Raw genomic sequence first — 17,473 nt, 5'->3', positions numbered from 1 at the left:
AGATAATCACAAAAGTGTCGACACCCTGAGCTCAACAGGGGGAGGATGGGGGACGTTGTCCCATTAGAAGTGATGTGACCACCCATAGGAACAAAGGACCATGTCTGATCATAGATGGCACATATTGGGGGATGGTGGGACCCTCACACCTTGCAGTGTCGGCCGTGGCAGTGTCAGTTCATCTACTACAACCCCCATCATGAGCCAGGAAGCTTGTGAGCCAGCGGCGGGGATGTGAGGGAAGACGTCCAGGACCTCCCATCCCCTCATTATAACCCCTAGAAGCATCCATCGTATGACGCCCGATGTCGGGCTGCCGCCTCATGTATGGGCGCTGGAGGTTCATGATGCCGCGCTGTCTTCTCTCCTCCCGTCTGCAGATCCGGTGCCAGCAGACATTTACCAGGATCTGGAATAACAATGACACCAGGAGTCCGACTAACAAACATAGGGTTTATTGGGGGGAGTTTCCAGCGTCCCGAATATCTCCCGCTGCCGTGTAGAATAATCACAGTCTGGTCGGGGGCGAGAGGCGCTTCACAGCTCAGGAATATAGAACACAAACTAAAACATACATGTAATAAATAAACGGAGGCGTGAGCCCACCCGAACTGTACATACACGTGATTGTACCAGGGAACGTCCGGCAGCAACAGTGCATCACATAGAAGAGACGAGAATCCCCCGAATAGTGCAGAGCAGCCCCTTACCAGGGACACGGGTCACACGCATCACCGACGACTCTACATGTGCTGGAGAACGTTAAGACCGGACCGCGAGGCCAGAAGGCTGAGAACCAGAGCTCATCCCCTCGATGGGGCCAGGTTGGCATCTATGCTACGTGTCCGGAGCCGGGGGCCTTGGGCAGCTGCGGACGGTCACACCCTCAGTACGGAGCCGTGTCCCCCAGAAGAGGTCGGAGACTGAGCCTCCATGAAGGACAGTGCAGACACCGGTGAGTATTAAAGCCAAAGAGAGAAAGGTCCAGCAGCCCACAGAAGAGCGCAGCCACAGAACATTACACCCCAGTAGTGACAGCCCTGGCAGAGCATGGGTTAATTGTCTCTATTCACAGCCCAGTCAGTGTCTGTGCACATACCACTCCGAAGTCTGCACCTCCCCATCACTCTCCTCGCTCACTGTCCCAGGAGCACAGCGTAGGGTGCAAAGGTGGTAGAGGAGGGCGCAGGCGTCAGACCTCACATAGGACGACAGGGAAATCCACATGGATACGCGGGTGCTCTAACCTGATGGTGCCCTGTGTAGAAGCAAAAGCAGCAGTTACTGTCTCCTGGCTGATAACAGGGAGTAATAGATTGTAGTCTCCTGTCTACAGTCACCTCCTCCAGTAATGGCTGATAACAGGGAGTAATAGATTGTAGTCTCCTGTCCTACAGTCACCTCCCCCAGTAATGGCTGATAACAGGGAGTAATAGATTGTAGTCTCCTGCCCTACAGTCTCCTCCCCCAGTAATGGCTGATAACAGGGAGTAATAGATTGTAGTCTCCTGCCCTACAGTCACCTCCTCCAGCAATGGCTGATAACAGGGAGTAATAGATTGTAGTCTCCAGTCCTACAGTCACCTCCTCCAGTAATGGCTGATAACAGGGAGTAATAGATTGTAGTCTCCTGTCCTACAGTCTCCTCCTCCAGTAATGGCTGATAACAGGGAGTAATAGATTGTAGTCTCCTGTCCTACAGTCTCCTCCCCCAGTAATGGCTGATAACAGGGAGTAATAGATTGTAGTCTCCTGCCCTACAGTCACCTCCTCCAGCAATGGCTGATAACAGGGAGTAATAGATTGTAGTCTCCAGTCCTACAGTCACCTCCTCCAGTAATGGCTGATAACAGGGAGTAATAGATTGTAGTCTCCTGACCTACAGTCTCCTCCTCCAGTAATGGCTGATAACAGGGAGTAATAGATTGTAGTCTCCAGTCCTACAGTCACCTCCCCCAGTAATGGCTGATAACAGGGAGTAATAGATTGTAGTCTCCTGTCCTACAGTCACGTCCCCCAGTAATGGCTGATAACAGGGAGTAATAGATTGTAGTCTACTGTCCTACAGTCACCTCCTCCAGTAATGGCTGATAACAGGGAGTAATAGATTGTAGTCTCCAGTCCTACAGTCACCTCCCCCAGTAATGGCTGATAACAGGGAGTAATAGATTGTAGTCTCCAGTCCTACAGTCACCTCCTCCAGTAATGGCTGATAACAGGGAGTAATAGATTGTAGTCTCCAGTCCTACAGTCACCTCCCCCAGTAATGGCTGATAACAGGGAGTAATAGATTGTAGTCTCCTGTCCAACAGTCACCTCCCCCAATAATGGCTGATAACAGGCAGTAATAGCTCATATTCATACGCCCCCTAGGTAGGCAGGATTGCATTTTTCTGTGGATTTACCTGGGGCCGCAGGTTCTTGTGGATTCGTTTCAGTTTCGCCCGTTTCCGGCCGTTCTTGGTCACAATTGTTTCTTCGTAGAATTCGTGCGCCAGGTCACCGTCCTCATCAAAGTACATGGAGCTGCGAACAAAAAGATTATTGTAATCAGATCCGGACAACAGAGTTAACACCGGCGTCAAAGAGCAGACTGAGGACAAAAACTGTAGGGATTAGAGGGTTAAATCAGGAATGACCAATCACTATAGGTACAGGATCCGCTGCCAGAGGTGATCACCGACAGATCCTGGAATCCAGCGCTTCATGATCTGGGACTCCTCACAATACGGCAGTGGGTGATCAGAGGTGAATGCCAAACCATCAGGGGCTCCCCCCCGATACTGCGGGACCTGGAGGGTCTTCTGCCGGGCACCAGGCGTCATCCACATGAAGGCAGAGACCTCACAGTGACCCCCGGAGTCCGTCCTGTCCAGCAGTTCAGAATATCCGATAATCCGGCAGAGCCGCCCAATGGCTCTGCACATCGATGCTCGTTATGGTCTGCACATCCTGCACGGCCGCAGCCGGGGGTCCAGGGATAGTCTATACAGACAGCGCTCATAGTGCGGACCCCCGGGAGCCTTCAGGACGATCAGCACCGATCTCTGGGGCGATAATATAAGTCTGCAGAGTCCGGGTGCAACAGTCGTAATACTGACAGCGACACACGGCGGCCCAGACATGGCGGCGGGGAACGAAGGCAATGGGGTGAGGCGACAGGGAAGCAGTGGAGCTAGGCGTCAGGGTGGGGGGCTCGAGCTTGATTCATAGTCAGTATTGAGTGGGCTCCTGGTCGGTATCAGGGTGGTCTCATGCTCAGCTCATGGTCAGTATCTGTGGTGGAGGGGGCCCATCCTCGGGGTGGTCTCTTGGTAGGTATGGGGGGGGGGTTAATGCTCCGCTTTGGGGTGGGCTCCTGGTAGGTATCAGGGTGGTCTCATGCTCTGTATTTGTGGTGGTGGAGGGGGCTCATCCTCGGGGTGGTCTCTTGGTAGGTATGGGGGAGTTAATGCTACGCTTTTGGGGTGGGCTCCTGGTCAGTATCAGGGTGGTCTCATGCTCGGTATCTGTGGTGGAGGGGGCTCATCCTCGGGTGGTCTCTTGGTAGGTATGGGGGGGTTAATGCTCCGCTTCGGGGTGGTCTCATGCTTTGTATCTGTGGTGGAGGGGGCTCAACCTCGGGGTGGTCTCTTGGTAGGTATGGGGGAGTTAATGCTACGCTTTGGGGTGGGCTCCTGGTCAGTATGAGGGTGGTCTCATGCTCGGTATCTGTGGTGGAGGGGGCTCATCCTCGGGGTGGTCTCTTGGTAGGTATGGGGCGTGTTAATGCTCCGCTTTGGGGTGGTCTCATGCTCGGTATCTGTGGTGGAGGGGGCTCATCCTCGGGGTGGTCTCTTGGTAGGTATGGGGGAGTTAATGCTACACTTTGGGGATGGCTCCTGGTCGGTATCAGGGTGGTCTCATGCTCGGTATCTGTGGTGGAGGGGGCTCATCCTCAGGTGGTCTCTTGGTCAGTATGGGGGAGTTAATGCTACGCTTTGGGGTGGGCTCCTGGTCGGTATCAGGGTGGTCTCATGCTCGGTATCTGTGGTGGAGGGGGCTCATCCTCGGGGTGGTCTCTTGGTAGGTATGGGGGAGTTAATGCTACGCTTTGGGGTGGTCTCATGCTCGGTATCTGTGGTGGAGGGGGCTCATCCTCGGGGTGGTCTCTTGGCCGGTATGGGGGGGGGTTAATGCTACGCTTTGGGGTGGGCCCCTGGTCGGTATCAGGGTGGTCTCATGCTCGGTATCTGTGGTGGAGGGGGCTCATCCTCGGGGTGGTCTCTTGGCCGGTATGGGGGGGTTAATGCTACGCTTTGGGGTGGACTCCTGGTCGGTATCAGGGTGGTCTCATGCTCGGTATCTGTGGTGGAGGGGGCTCATCCTCGGGGTGGTCTCTTGGTAGGTATGGGGGGGTTAATGCTTCGCTTTGGGGTGGGCTCCTGGTCGGTATCAGGGTGGTCTCACGCTCGGGGTGGTCTCTTGGTAGGTATGGGGGGGGTTAATGCTTCGCTTTGGGGTGGGCTCCTGGTCGGTATCAGGGTGGTCTCATGCTCGGTATCTGTGGTGGAGGGGGCTCATCCTTGGGGTGGTCTCTTGGTAGGTATGGGGGAGTTAATGCTACGCTTTTGGGGTGGGCTCCAGGTCAGTATCAGGGTGGTCTCATGCTCGGTATCTGTGGTGGAGGGGGCTCATCCTCAGGGTGGTCTCTTGATAGGTATGGGGGGGGGTTAATGCTCCGCTTCGGGGTGGTCTCATGCTCGGTATCTGTGGTGGAGGGGGCTCATCCTCGGGGTGGTCTCTTGGTAGGTATGGGGGAGTTAATGCTACGCTTTTGGGGTGGGCTCCTGGTCAGTATCAGGGTGGTCTCATGCTCGGTATCTGTGGTGGAGGGGGCTCATCCTCGGGGTGGTCTCTTGATAGGTATGGGGGGGGGGGGTTAATGCTCCGCTTCGGGGTGGTCTCCTGCTCGGTATCTGTGGTGGAGGGGGCTCATCCTCGGGGTGGTCTCTTGGTAGGTATGGGGGAGTTAATGCTACGCTTTGGGGTAGGCTCCTGGTCGGTATCAGGGTGGTCTCATGCTCGGTATCTGTGGTGGAGGGGGCTCATCCTCGGGGTGGTCTCTTGGTAGGTATGGGGGGGGGTTAATGCTCCGCTTCGGGGTGGTCTCATGCTCGGTATCTGTGGTGGAGGGGGGCTCATCCTCGGGGTGGTCTCTTGGTAGGTATGGGGGAGTTAATGCTACGCTTTTGGGGTGGGCTCCTGGTCAGTATCAGGGTGGTCTCATGCTCGGTATCTGTGGTGGAGGGGGCTCATCCTCGGGGTGGTCTCTTGGTAGGTATGGGGGGTGTTAATGCTCCGCTTCGGGGTGGTCTCATGCTCGGTATCTGTGGTGGAGGGGGCTCATCCTCGGGGTGGTCTCTTGGTAGGTATGGGGGAGTTAATGCTACGCTTTGGGGTGGGCTCCTGGTCAGTATCAGGGTGGTCTCATGCTCGGCATCTGTGGTGGAGGGGGCTCATCCTCGGGGTGGTCTCTTGGTAGGTATGGGGGGTGTTAATGCTCCGCTTTGGGGTGGTCTCATGCTCGGTATCTGTGGTGGAGGGGGCTCATCCTCGGGGTGGTCTCTTGGTAGGTATGGGGGGGTTAATGCTCCGCTTTGGGGTGGGCTCCTGGTCGGTATCAGGGTGGTCTCATGCTTGGCTCACGGTCGGTATGGAGTGGAGGGATTACTGCTCCGCTTTGGGGTGGGCTCGTGCTCCCCCCGCCCGCAGCCCCTTAGCTCACCCGCGGCGGGTGAAGATGAATGGGGTGGCTTTGCGGATCCGGGCCACGCTCTGCTCGCTGTTGTTCCCGGGACTATCGGTTCCCTGTGATGAGAAAGGCCATAGACCGCGGGCTCTGGATCCGCTGCCGCCCATGGCGGCTCCTGCACACCGACTCACACAGTGCGGTGTACACCGGGCACCTCGAGGACTGACCCCCGGTGCCCGCTGCCTCCTGTCACTCCGCTATCTCACTGCGTCACTTCCGGGAATGGACCGGAGCGTGCTGTCATCACAACCAATCAGAACCGAGAACAGGGGCGTGACCAATACTAAAAGCGAGGCTTGGATACACACGTGACTGGAGGTGACCCTAGAGGACGGCCGGTCACGTGACACGTGTCCTGCCGTCTCTCATTAGCCTGGGAAAAACGCGTGATGCTGAGAACAGTCCAAACAACCAATCAGAAACTAGCTTTCATGTATCCAGTACAGAATAGAAAATGAAAGGAGTCATCTTATTGGTTGTTAAGGAAACCAGATTATGTGACTCCCCTCCTACTCATGATTATTGGATGTGATGTGTCTAATCTGAGATCCCAGAAGATTCCAGTATTAATAATAATAATAATTTTTATTTCTATAGCGCCAACATATTCCGCAGCGCTTTACATTTTAGAGGGGACTTGTACAAACAATAAAGACATTACAGAATAACAATAATCCCATAAATCACCAGATACCAGGGGGAGCGAGGACCCCGCTGCTCACAAGCTACAATCTATGAGGCAATGGGGGAGACACGAGAGGTGGATGTAACCATTGCTTGTATTGTACGGTCAGCCATCAATGTAATAAATAGGGTGATCCCATAACGCTGCATGAACCGGTCACCAACCAGAATGTGAACAAGTACAGACACAGAAGTCTAAGTGATGGGGGTGTGACAAGAAGGTACGAGGGTCCTGATTTGGAAGGAAATTTTGTATGAGGGGAAAAAAGAGGGGTAGTTAGATATGTGAGACGATAGGCCAGCCTAAAGAAATGCGTTTTAGGGCTCTCTTAAAACTGGGTATAAGGGGTTAAGCGAAGAGTCCTGGGTAGTGTGTTCCGGAGAATTGGCGCAGCACCTGAGAAGTTTTGGAGACGGCAGTGGGAGGTCCGGATTATTGAGGATGTTAATCTTAGGTCATTAGCAGAATGGAGGGCACTGGAGGGTGGTGGACTGAGACGAGGGAGGAGATGTAGGGCGGTGCTGAAGCATGGAGCGCTTTATGGATGGGGGTGATGAGTTTATATTGAACTCTGTAATGGATGGGTAACCAGTGCAACGACTGGCACAGGGAAGAGGCATCGGTGTAGAGGTTGGAGAGGAATATGATCCTGGCTGCTGCATTCAGGAGGGATTGGAGAGGGGAAAGTTTAGTAAGAGAGAGACGGATCAGGAGAGAGTTGCAGTTGTCCAGACGAGAATGAATCCTTGAGAATGAAACAACGAGTATTGAGGATTGTGGCGCAGTATCAGTGCCATCTGCTTTTATAGTGGCGGGATACTTCATACCCTGCACAGATACCTCTGTTACCCCTCCTTAACCTCTGAGCGCCGATGCGGCAGGTCCAGGAGTCGCTCATTATGCTATTTATACAAGGCAGCACAGCACAATCCTGTCTGTATCTCCCCGCACTCCCCCTAATACTACAGTCATGGCCAAAAGTATTGAGAATGAGACAAATAGTAATTTTTCCAAAGTTTACTGCTTCATTTTTTGTGATGGCAATTTGCATATACTCCTGAATGTCAAAGAGTGATCAGCTTAACAGCAATTACTGTACTTGCAAAGTCAATATTTGCCCAGAAAATGAACTTTAACCCCCAAAACACATTTCAACATCATTGCAGTCCTGCCTTAAAAGGAGCAGCTAACATCGTTTTAGTGATTGATCCATTAACACAGGTGTGGGTGTTGATGAGGACAGGGCTGGCGATCAATCAGTCATGATTAAGTAAGAATGACATCACTGGACACTTTAAAAGGAGGCTGGTTCTTGGTATCATTGTTTCTCTTCAGTTAACCATGGTTATCTCTAAAGAAACACGAGCAGCCATCATTGCACTGCACAAAAATGGCCTAACAGGGAAGAGTATCGCAGCTACAAAGATTGCACCTCAGTCAACAATCTATCGCATCATCAAGAACTTCAAGGAGAGAGCTTCCATTGTTGTCAAAAAGGCTCCAGGGCGCCCAAGAAAGACCAGCAAGTGCCAGGACAGTATCTTAAAACTGTTTCAGCTGCGGGATGGGACTACCAGCAGTGCCGAGCTTGCTCAGGAATGGCAGCAGGCTGGTGTGAGTGCTTCTGCACGCACTGTGAGGTGGAGACTCTTTGAGCAAGGGCTGGTTTCAAGGAGGGCAGCAAAGAAGCCACTTCTCTCCAGAAAAAACATCAGGGACCAACTGATATTCTGCAAAAGGTACAGGGAGTGGACTGCTGAGGACTGGGGCAAAGTCATTTTCTCTGATGAATCCCCTTTTCGATTGTTTGGGACATCTGGAAAACAGCTTATTCGGAGAAGAAGAGGTGAGCGCTACCACCAGTCTTGTCTCATGCCAACTGTAAAGCATCCTGAAACCATTCATGTGTGGGGTTGCTTCTCAGCCAAGGGAATCGGATCACTCACAGTCTTGCCTAAAAACACAGCCATGAATAAAGAATGGTACCAGAATGTCCTCCAAGAGCAACTTCTCCCAACCGTCCAAGAGCAGTTTGGCGCCCAACAATGCCTTTTCCAGCATGATGGAGCACCTTGCCATAAAGCAAAGGTGATAACTAAATGGCTCATGGAACAAAACATAGAGATTTTGGGTCCATGGCCTGGAAACTCCCCAGATCTTAATCCCATTGAGAACTTGTGGTCAATCATCAAGAGACGGGTGGACAAACAAAAACCAACAAATTCTGGCAAAATGCAAGCATTGATTATGCAAGAATGGACTGCTGTCAGTCAGGATTTGGTCCAAAAGTTGATTGAGAGCACGCCAGGGAGAATTACAGAGGTCTTGAAGAAGAAGGGGCAACACTGCAAATATTGACTTGCTGCATTAACTCATTCTAACTGTCAATATAACCTATTGGTCCTCATAATATGATTGTAATTAGATTTCTGTATGTGATATAAACATCAAACACTAATAAAAACCAGAGGCCAGCAGATCATGGGAAAATATAATTTTGGTGTCGTTCTCAAAACTTTTGGCCATGACTGTATATATACAAGGACGCACAGCACAGTCCTGTCTGTATCTCCCCCGCACTCCCCCTGATACTATATATACAAGGCCGCACAGCACAGTCCTGTCTGTATCTCCCCCGCACTCCCCCTGATACTATATATACAAGGCCGCACAGCACAGTCCTGTCTGTATCTCCCCTGCACTCCCCCCTGATACTATATATACAAGGCCGCACAGCACAGTCCTGTCTGTATCTCCCCCGCACTCCCCCTGATACTATATATACAAGGCCGCACAGCACAGTCCTGTCTGTATCTCCCCTGCACTCCCCCCTGATACTATATATACAAGGCCGCACAGCACAGTCCTGTCTGTATCTCCCCCGCACTCCCCCTGATACTATATATACAAGGCCGCACAGCGCAGTCCTGTCTGTATCTCCCCCGCACTCCCCCTGATACTATATATACAAGGCCGCACAGCACAGTCCTGCCTGTATCTCCCCCGCACTCCCCCTGATACTATATATACAAGGCCGCACAGCACAGTCCTGTCTGTATCTCCCCCGCACTCCCCCCTGATACTATATATACAAGGCCGCACAGCACAGTCCTGTCTGTATCTCCCCCGCACTCCCTCCTGATACTATATATACAAGGCCGCACAGCACAGTCCTGTCTGTATCTCCCCCGCACTCCCCCTGATACTATATATACAAGGCCGCACAGCGCAGTCCTGTCTGTATCTCCCCCGCACTCCCCCTGATACTATATATACAAGGCCACACAGCGCAGTCCTGTCTGTATCTCCCCCGCACTCCCCCTGATACTATATATACAAGGCCGCACAGCACAGTCCTGTCTGTATCTCCCCCGCACTCCCCCCTGATACTATATATACAAGGCCGCACAGCGCAGTCCTGTCTGTATCTCCCCCGCACTCCCCCTGATACTATATATACAAGGCCACACAGCGCAGTCCTGTCTGTATCTCCCCCGCACTCCCCCTGATACTATATATATAAGGCCGCACAGCGCAGTCCTGTCTGTATCTCCCCCGCACTCCCCCTGATACTATATATACAAGGCCGCACAGCACAGTCCTGTCTGTATCTCCCCCGCACTCCCCCTGATACTATATATACAAGGCCGCACAGCGCAGTCCTGTCTGTATCTCCCCCGCACTCCCCCTGATACTATATATACAAGGCCGCACAGCGCAGTCCTGTCTGTATCTCCCCCGCACTCCCCCTGATACTATATATACAAGGCCGCACAGCGCAGTCCTGTCTGTATCTCCCCCGCACTCCCCATGATACTATATATACAAGGCCGCACAGCACAGTCCTGTCTGTATCTCCCCCTGCACTCCCCCTGATACTATATATACAAGGCCGCACAGCGCAGTCCTGTCTGTATCTCCCCCGCACAACCCCTGATACTATATATACAAGGCCGCACAGCGCAGTCCTGTCTGTATCTCCCCCGCACTCCCCCTGATACTATATATACAAGGCCGCACAGCACAGTCCTGTCTGTATCTCCCCCGCACTCCCCCTGATACTATATATACAAGGCCACACAGCGCAGTCCTGTCTGTATCTCCCCCGCACTCCCCCTGATACTATATATACAAGGCCGCACAGCGCAGTCCTGTCTGTATCTCCCCCGCACTCCCCCTGATACTATATATACAAGGCCGCACAGCACAGTCCTGTCTGTATCTCCCCCGCACTCCCCCTGATACTATATATACAAGGCCGCACAGCACAGTCCTGTCTGTATCTCCCCCGCACTCCCCCTGATACTATATATACAAGGCCGCACAGCGCAGTCCTGTCTGTATCTCCCCCGCACTCCCCCTGATACTATATATACAAGGCCACACAGCACAGTCCTGTCTGTATCTCCCCCGCACTCCCCCTGATACTTTATATACAAGGCCGCACAGCAAAGTCCTGTCTGTATTTCTCCAGCACTCCCTCTGATACTATATATACAAGGCTGCACAGCGCAGTCCTGTCTGTATCTCCCCCGCACTCCCGCTGATACTATATATACAAGGCCACACAGCACAGTCGTGTCTGTATCTCCCCCGCACTCCCCCTGATACTATATATACAAGGCCGCACAGCAAAGTCCTGTCTGTATCTCCCCCGCACTCCCCCTGATACTATATATACAAGGCCGCACAGTCCTGTCTGTATCTCCCCCGCACTCCCCCTGATACTATATATACAAGGCCGCACAGCACAGTCCTGTCTGTATCTCCCCCGCACTCCCCCTGATAATATATATACAAGGCCACACAGCGCAGTCCTGTCTGTATCTCCCCTGCACTCCCCCTGATACTATATATACAAGGCCGCACAGCGCAGTCCTGTCTGTATCTCCCCCGCACTACGCCTGATACTATGTATACAAGGCCGCACAGCACAGTCCTGTCTGTATCTCCCCTGCACTCCCCCTGATACTATATATACAAGGCCGCACAGCACAGTCCTGTCTGTATCTCCTCCGCCCTCCCCCTGATACTATATATACAAGGCCGCACAGCGCAGTCCTGTCTGTATCTCCCCCGCACTACGCCTGATACTATTTATACAAGGCCGCACAGCGCAGTCCTGTCTGTATCTCCCCCGCACTCCCCCTGATACTATATATACAAGGCCGCACAGCACAGTCCTGTCTGTATCTCCCCCGCACTCCCCCTGATACTATATATACAAGGCCGCACAGCACAGTCCTGTCTGTATCTCCCCGCACTCCCCCTGATACTATATATACAAGGCCGCACAGCACAGTCCTGTCTGTATCCCCCCGCACTCCCCCTGATACTATATATACAAGGCCGCACAGCACAGTCCTGTCTGTATCTCCCCCGCACTCCCCCTGATACTATATATACAAGGCCGCACAGCACAGTCCTGTCTGTATCTCCCCCGCACTCCCCCTGATACTATATATACAAGGCCGCACAGCACAGTCCTGTCTGTATCTCCCCCGCACTCCCCCTGATACTATTTATACAAGGCCGCACAGCACAGTCCTGTCTGTATCTCCCCCGCACTCCCCCTGATACTATTTATACAAGGCCGCACAGCACAGTCCTGTCTGTATCTCCCCCGCACTCCCCCTGATACTATATATACAAGGCCGCACAGCACAGTCCTGTCTGTATCCCCCCGCACTCCCCCTGATACTATATATACAAGGCCGCACAGCACAGTCCTGTCTGTATCTCCCCCGCACTCCCCCTGATACTATATATACAAGGCCGCACAGCGCAGTCCTGTCTGTATCTCCCCTTCACTCCCCCTGATACTATATATACAAGGCCGCACAGCACAGTCCTGTCTGTATCTCCCCCGCACTCCCCCTGATACTATATATACAAGGCCGCACAGAGCAGTCCTGTCTGTATCTCCCCCGCACTCCCCCTGATACTATATATACAAGGCCGCACAGCACAGTCCTGTCTGTATCTCCCCCGCACTCCCCTTGATACTATATATATATACAAGGCCGCACAGCGCAGTCCTGTCTGTATCTCCCCGCACTCCCCCTGATACTATATATACAAGGCCGCACAGCACAGTCCTGTCTGTATCTCCCCCGCACTCCCCCTGATACTATATATACAAGGCCGCACAGCACAGTCCTGTCTGTATCTCCTCCGCACTCCCCCTGATAATATATATACAAGGCCGCACAGCACAGTCCAGTCTGTATCTCCCCCGCACTCCCCCTGATACTATATATACAAGGCCGCACAGCGCAGTCCTGTCTGTATCTCCCCCGCGCTCCCTCTGATACTATATATACAAGGCCGCACAGCGCAGTCCTGTCTGTATCTCCCCCGCACTCCCCCTGATACTATATATACAAGGCCGCACAGCACAGTCCTGTCTGTATCTCCCCCGCACTCCCCCTGATACTATATATACAAGGCCGCACAGCGCAGTCCTGTCTGTATCTCCCCCGCACTCCCCCTGATACTATATATACAAGGCCGCACAGCGCAGTCCTGTATGTATCTCCCCCGCACTCCCCCTGATACTATATATTCAAGGCCGCACAGCACAGTCCTGTCTGTATCTCCCCCGCACTCCCCCTGATACTATATATACAAGGCCGCACAGCACAGTCCTGTCTGTATCTCCCCCCGTACTCCCCCTGATACTATATATACAAGGCCACACAGCACAGTCCTGTCTGTATCCCCCCGCACTCCCCCTGATACTATATATACAAGGCCGCACAGCACAGTCCTGTCTGTATCTCCCCCGCACTCCCCCTGATACTATATATACAAGGCCGCACAGCACAGTCCAGTCTGTATCTCCCCCGCACTCCCCCTGATACTATATATACAAGTCCGCACAGCACAGTCCTGTCTGTATCTCCCCCGCACTCCCCCTGATACTATATATACAAGGCCGCACAGCACAGTCCTGTCTGTATCTCCCCCGCACTCCCCCTGATACTATATATACAAGGCCGCACAGCATAGTCCCGTCTGTATCTCTCCCGCACTCCCCCTGATACTATATATACAAGGCCGCACAGTCCTGTCTGTATCTCCCCCGCACTCCCCCTGATACTATATATACAAGGCCGCACAGCGCAGTCCTGTCTGTATCCCCCCGCACTCCCCCTGATACTATATATACAAGGCCGCACAGCATAGTCCTGTCTGTATCTCCCCCGCACTCCCCTGATACTATATATACAAGGCCGCACAGCGCAGTCCTGTCTGTATCCCCCCGCACTCCCCCTGATACTATATATACAAGGCCACACAACATAGTCCTGTCTGTATCTCCCCGCACTCCCCCTGATACTATATATACAAGGCCGCACAGCACAGTCCTGTCTGTACTCCCCCTGATACTATATATACAAGGCCGCACAGCGCAGTCCTGTCTGTATCTCCCCCGCACTCCCCCTGATACTATATATACAAGGCCGCACAGCGCAGTCCTGTCTGTATCCCCCCGCACTCCCCCTGATACTATATATACAAGGCCGCACAGCACAGTCCTGTCTGTATCTCCCCCGCACTCCCCCTGATACTATATATACAAGGCCGCACAGCACAGTCCTGTCTGTATCTCCCCCGCACTCCCCCTGATACTATATATACAAGGCCGCACAGCGCAGTCCTGTCTGTATCTCCCCCGCACTCCCCCTGATACTATATATACAAGGCCGCACAGCGCAGTCCTGTCTGTATCTCCCCCGCACTCCCCCTGATACTATATATACAAGGCCGCACAGCGCAGTCCTGTCTGTATCTCCCCCGCACTCCCCCTGATACTATATATACAAGGCCGCACAGCGCAGTCCTGTCTGTATCTCCCCCTGCACTCCCCCTGATACTATATATACAAGGCCGCACAGCGCAGTCCTGTCTGTATCTCCCCCGCACTCCCCCTGATACTATATATACAAGGCCGCACAGCGCAGTCCTGTCTGTATCTCCCACGCACTCCCCCTGATACTATATATACAAGGCCGCACAGCACAGTCCTGTCTGTATCTCCCCCGCACTCCCCCTGATACTATATATACAAGGCCACACAGTGCAGTCCTGTCTGTATCTCCCCCGCACTCCCCCTGATACTATATATACAAGGCCGCACAGCGCAGTCCTGTCTGTATCTCCCCCGCGCTCCCCCTGATACTATATATACAAGGCCGCACAGCGCAGTCCTGTCTGTATCTCCCCCGCACTCCCCCTGATACTATATATACAAGGCCGCACAGCACAGTCCTGTCTGTATCTCCCCCGCACTCCCCCTGATACTATATATACAAGGCCGCACAGCGCAGTCCTGTCTGTATCTCCCCCGCACTCCCCCTGATACTATATATACAAGGCCGCACAGCGCAGTCCTGTCTGTATCTCCCCCGCACTCCCCCTGATACTATATATTCAAGGCCGCACAGAACAGTCCTGTCTGTATCTCCCCCGCACTCCCCCTGATACTATATATACAAGGCCGCACAGCACAGTCCTGTCTGTATCTCCCCCCGCACTCCCCCTGATACTATATATACAAGGCCGCACAGCACAGTCCTGTCTGTATCTCCCCCGCACTCCCCCTGATACTATATATACAAGGCCACACAGCACAGTCCTGTCTGTATCTCCCCCGCACTCCCCCTGATACTATATATACAAGGCCGCACAGCGCAGTCCTGTCTGTATCTCTCCCGCACTCCCCCTGATACTATATATACAAGGCCGCACAGTCCTGTCTGTATCTCCCCCGCACTCCCCCTGATACTATATATACAAGGCCGCACAGCGCAGTCCTGTCTGTATCCCCCCGCACTCCCCCTGATACTATATATACAAGGCCGCACAGTCCTGTCTGTATCTCCCCCGCACTCCCCCTGATACTATATATACAAGGCCGCACAGCATAGTCCTGTCTGTATTTCCCCCGCACTCCCCTGATACTATATATACAAGGCCGCACAGCGCAGTCCTGTCTGTATCCCCCCGCACTCCCCCTGATACTATATATACAAGGCCGCACAGCACAGTCCTGTCTGTACTCCCCCTGATACTATATATACAAGGCCGCACAGCGCAGTCCTGTCTGTATCTCCCCCGCACTCCCCCTGATACTATATATATAAGGCCGCACAGCGCAGTCCTGTCTGTATCCCCCCGCACTCCCCCTGATACTATATATACAAGGCCGCACAGCACAGTCCTGTCTGTATCTCCCCCGCACTCCCCCTGATACTATATATACAAGGCCGCACAGCACAGTCCTGTCTGTATCTCCCCCGCACTCCCCCTGATACTATATATACAAGGCCGCACAGCACAGTCCTGTCTGTATCTCCCCCGCACTCCCCCTGATACTATATATACAAGGCCGCACAGCGCAGTCCTGTCTGTATCTCCCCCGCACTCCCCCTGATACTATATATAAAAGGCCGCACAGCGCAGTCCTGTCTGTATCTCCCCCGCACTCCCCCTGATACTATATATACAAGGCCGCACAGCGCAGTCCTGTCTGTATCTCCCCCGCACTCCCCCTGATACTATATATACAAGGCCGCACAGCGCAGTCCTGTCTGTATCTCCCCCTGCACTCCCCCTGATACTATATATACAAGGCCGCACAGCGCAGTCCTGTCTGTATCTCCCCCGCACTCCCCCTGATACTATATATACAAGGCCGCACAGCGCAGTCCTGTCTGTATCTCCCCCGCACTCCCCCTGATACTATATATACAAGGCCGCACAGCACAGTCCTGTCTGTATCTCCCCCGCACTCCCCCTGATACTATATATACAAGGCCGCACAGCACAGTCCTGTCTGTATCTCCCCCGCACTCCCCCTGATACTATATATACAAGGCCGCACAGCACAGTCCTGTCTGTATCCCCCCGCACTCCCCCTGATACTATATATACAAGGCCGCACAGCACAGTCCTGTCTGTATCTCCCCCGCACTCCCCCTGATACTATTTATACAAGGCCGCACAGCACAGTCCTGTCTGTATCTCCCCCGCACTCCCCCTGATACTATATATACAAGGCCGCACAGCACAGTCCTGTCTGTATCCCCCCGCACTCCCCCTGATACTATATATACAAGGCCGCACAGCACAGTCCTGTCTGTATCTCCCCCGCACTCCCCCTGATACTATATATACAAGGCCGCACAGCGCAGTCCTGTCTGTATCTCCCCCGCACTCCCCCTGATACTATATATACAAGGCCGCACAGCACAGTCCTGTCTGTATCCCCCCGCACTCCCCCTGATACTATGTATACAAGGCCGCACAGCACAGTCCTGTCAGTATCTCCCCCGCACTCCCCCTGATACTATATATACAAGGCCGCACAGCACAGTCCTGTCTGTATCTCCCCCGCACTCCCCCTGATACTATATATACAAGGCCGCACAGCGCAGTCCTGTCTGTATCTCCCCCGCACTCCCCCTGATACTATATATACAAGGCCGCACAGAGCAGTCCTGTCTGTATCTCCCCCGCACTCCCCCTGATACTATATATACAAGGCCGCACAGCACAGTCCTGTCTGTATCTCCCCCGCACTCCCCTTGATACTATATATACAAGGCCGCACAGCACAGTCCTGTCTGTATCTCCCCGCACTCCCCCTGATACTATATATACAAGGCCGCACAGCACAGTCCTGTCTGTATCTCCCCCGCACTCCCCCTGATACTATATATACAAGGCCGCACAGCACAGTCCTGTCTGTATGTCCCCCGCACTCCCCCTGATACTATATATACAAGGCCGCACAGCACAGTCCTGTCTGTATCTCCCCCGCACTCCCCCTGATACTATATATACAAGGCCGCACAGCGCAGTCCTGTCTGTATCTCCCCGCACTCCCCCTGATACTATATATACAAGGCCGCACAGCTCAGTCCTGTCTGTATCTCCCCCGCACTCCCCCTGATACTATATATACAAGGCCGCACAGCACAGTCCTG

General features: G+C 53.3%; 1 protein-coding gene across 1 annotated transcript; it reads right to left on the bottom strand.

The window, feature by feature from the left end:
* Nucleotides 1–439: 439 nt before the first annotated feature.
* Nucleotides 440–6,055, bottom strand: TUSC2 (tumor suppressor 2, mitochondrial calcium regulator). Its single transcript, XM_073645157.1, has 3 exons — nt 5,768–6,055; nt 2,406–2,526; nt 440–1,258 (listed from the first exon to the last, which is right to left on the bottom strand). Exons 1-3 carry the CDS (start codon nt 5,899–5,901, stop codon nt 1,193–1,195), a joined length of 321 nt encoding a protein of 106 aa, XP_073501258.1. The 5' UTR covers nt 5,902–6,055; the 3' UTR covers nt 440–1,192.
* Nucleotides 6,056–17,473: the final 11,418 nt, after the last annotated feature.

The sequence above is a fragment of the Phyllobates terribilis genome, unplaced genomic scaffold (genome assembly GCF_046119375.1).
Source record: "Phyllobates terribilis strain yellow unplaced genomic scaffold, ASM4611937v1 Scaffold_8__6_contigs__length_399053987, whole genome shotgun sequence".
NCBI lineage: Eukaryota > Metazoa > Chordata > Amphibia > Anura > Dendrobatidae > Phyllobates > Phyllobates terribilis.
Note: the sequence above shows the minus strand (reverse complement) of the source record. Positions and strands in the feature narration are given on the sequence as shown.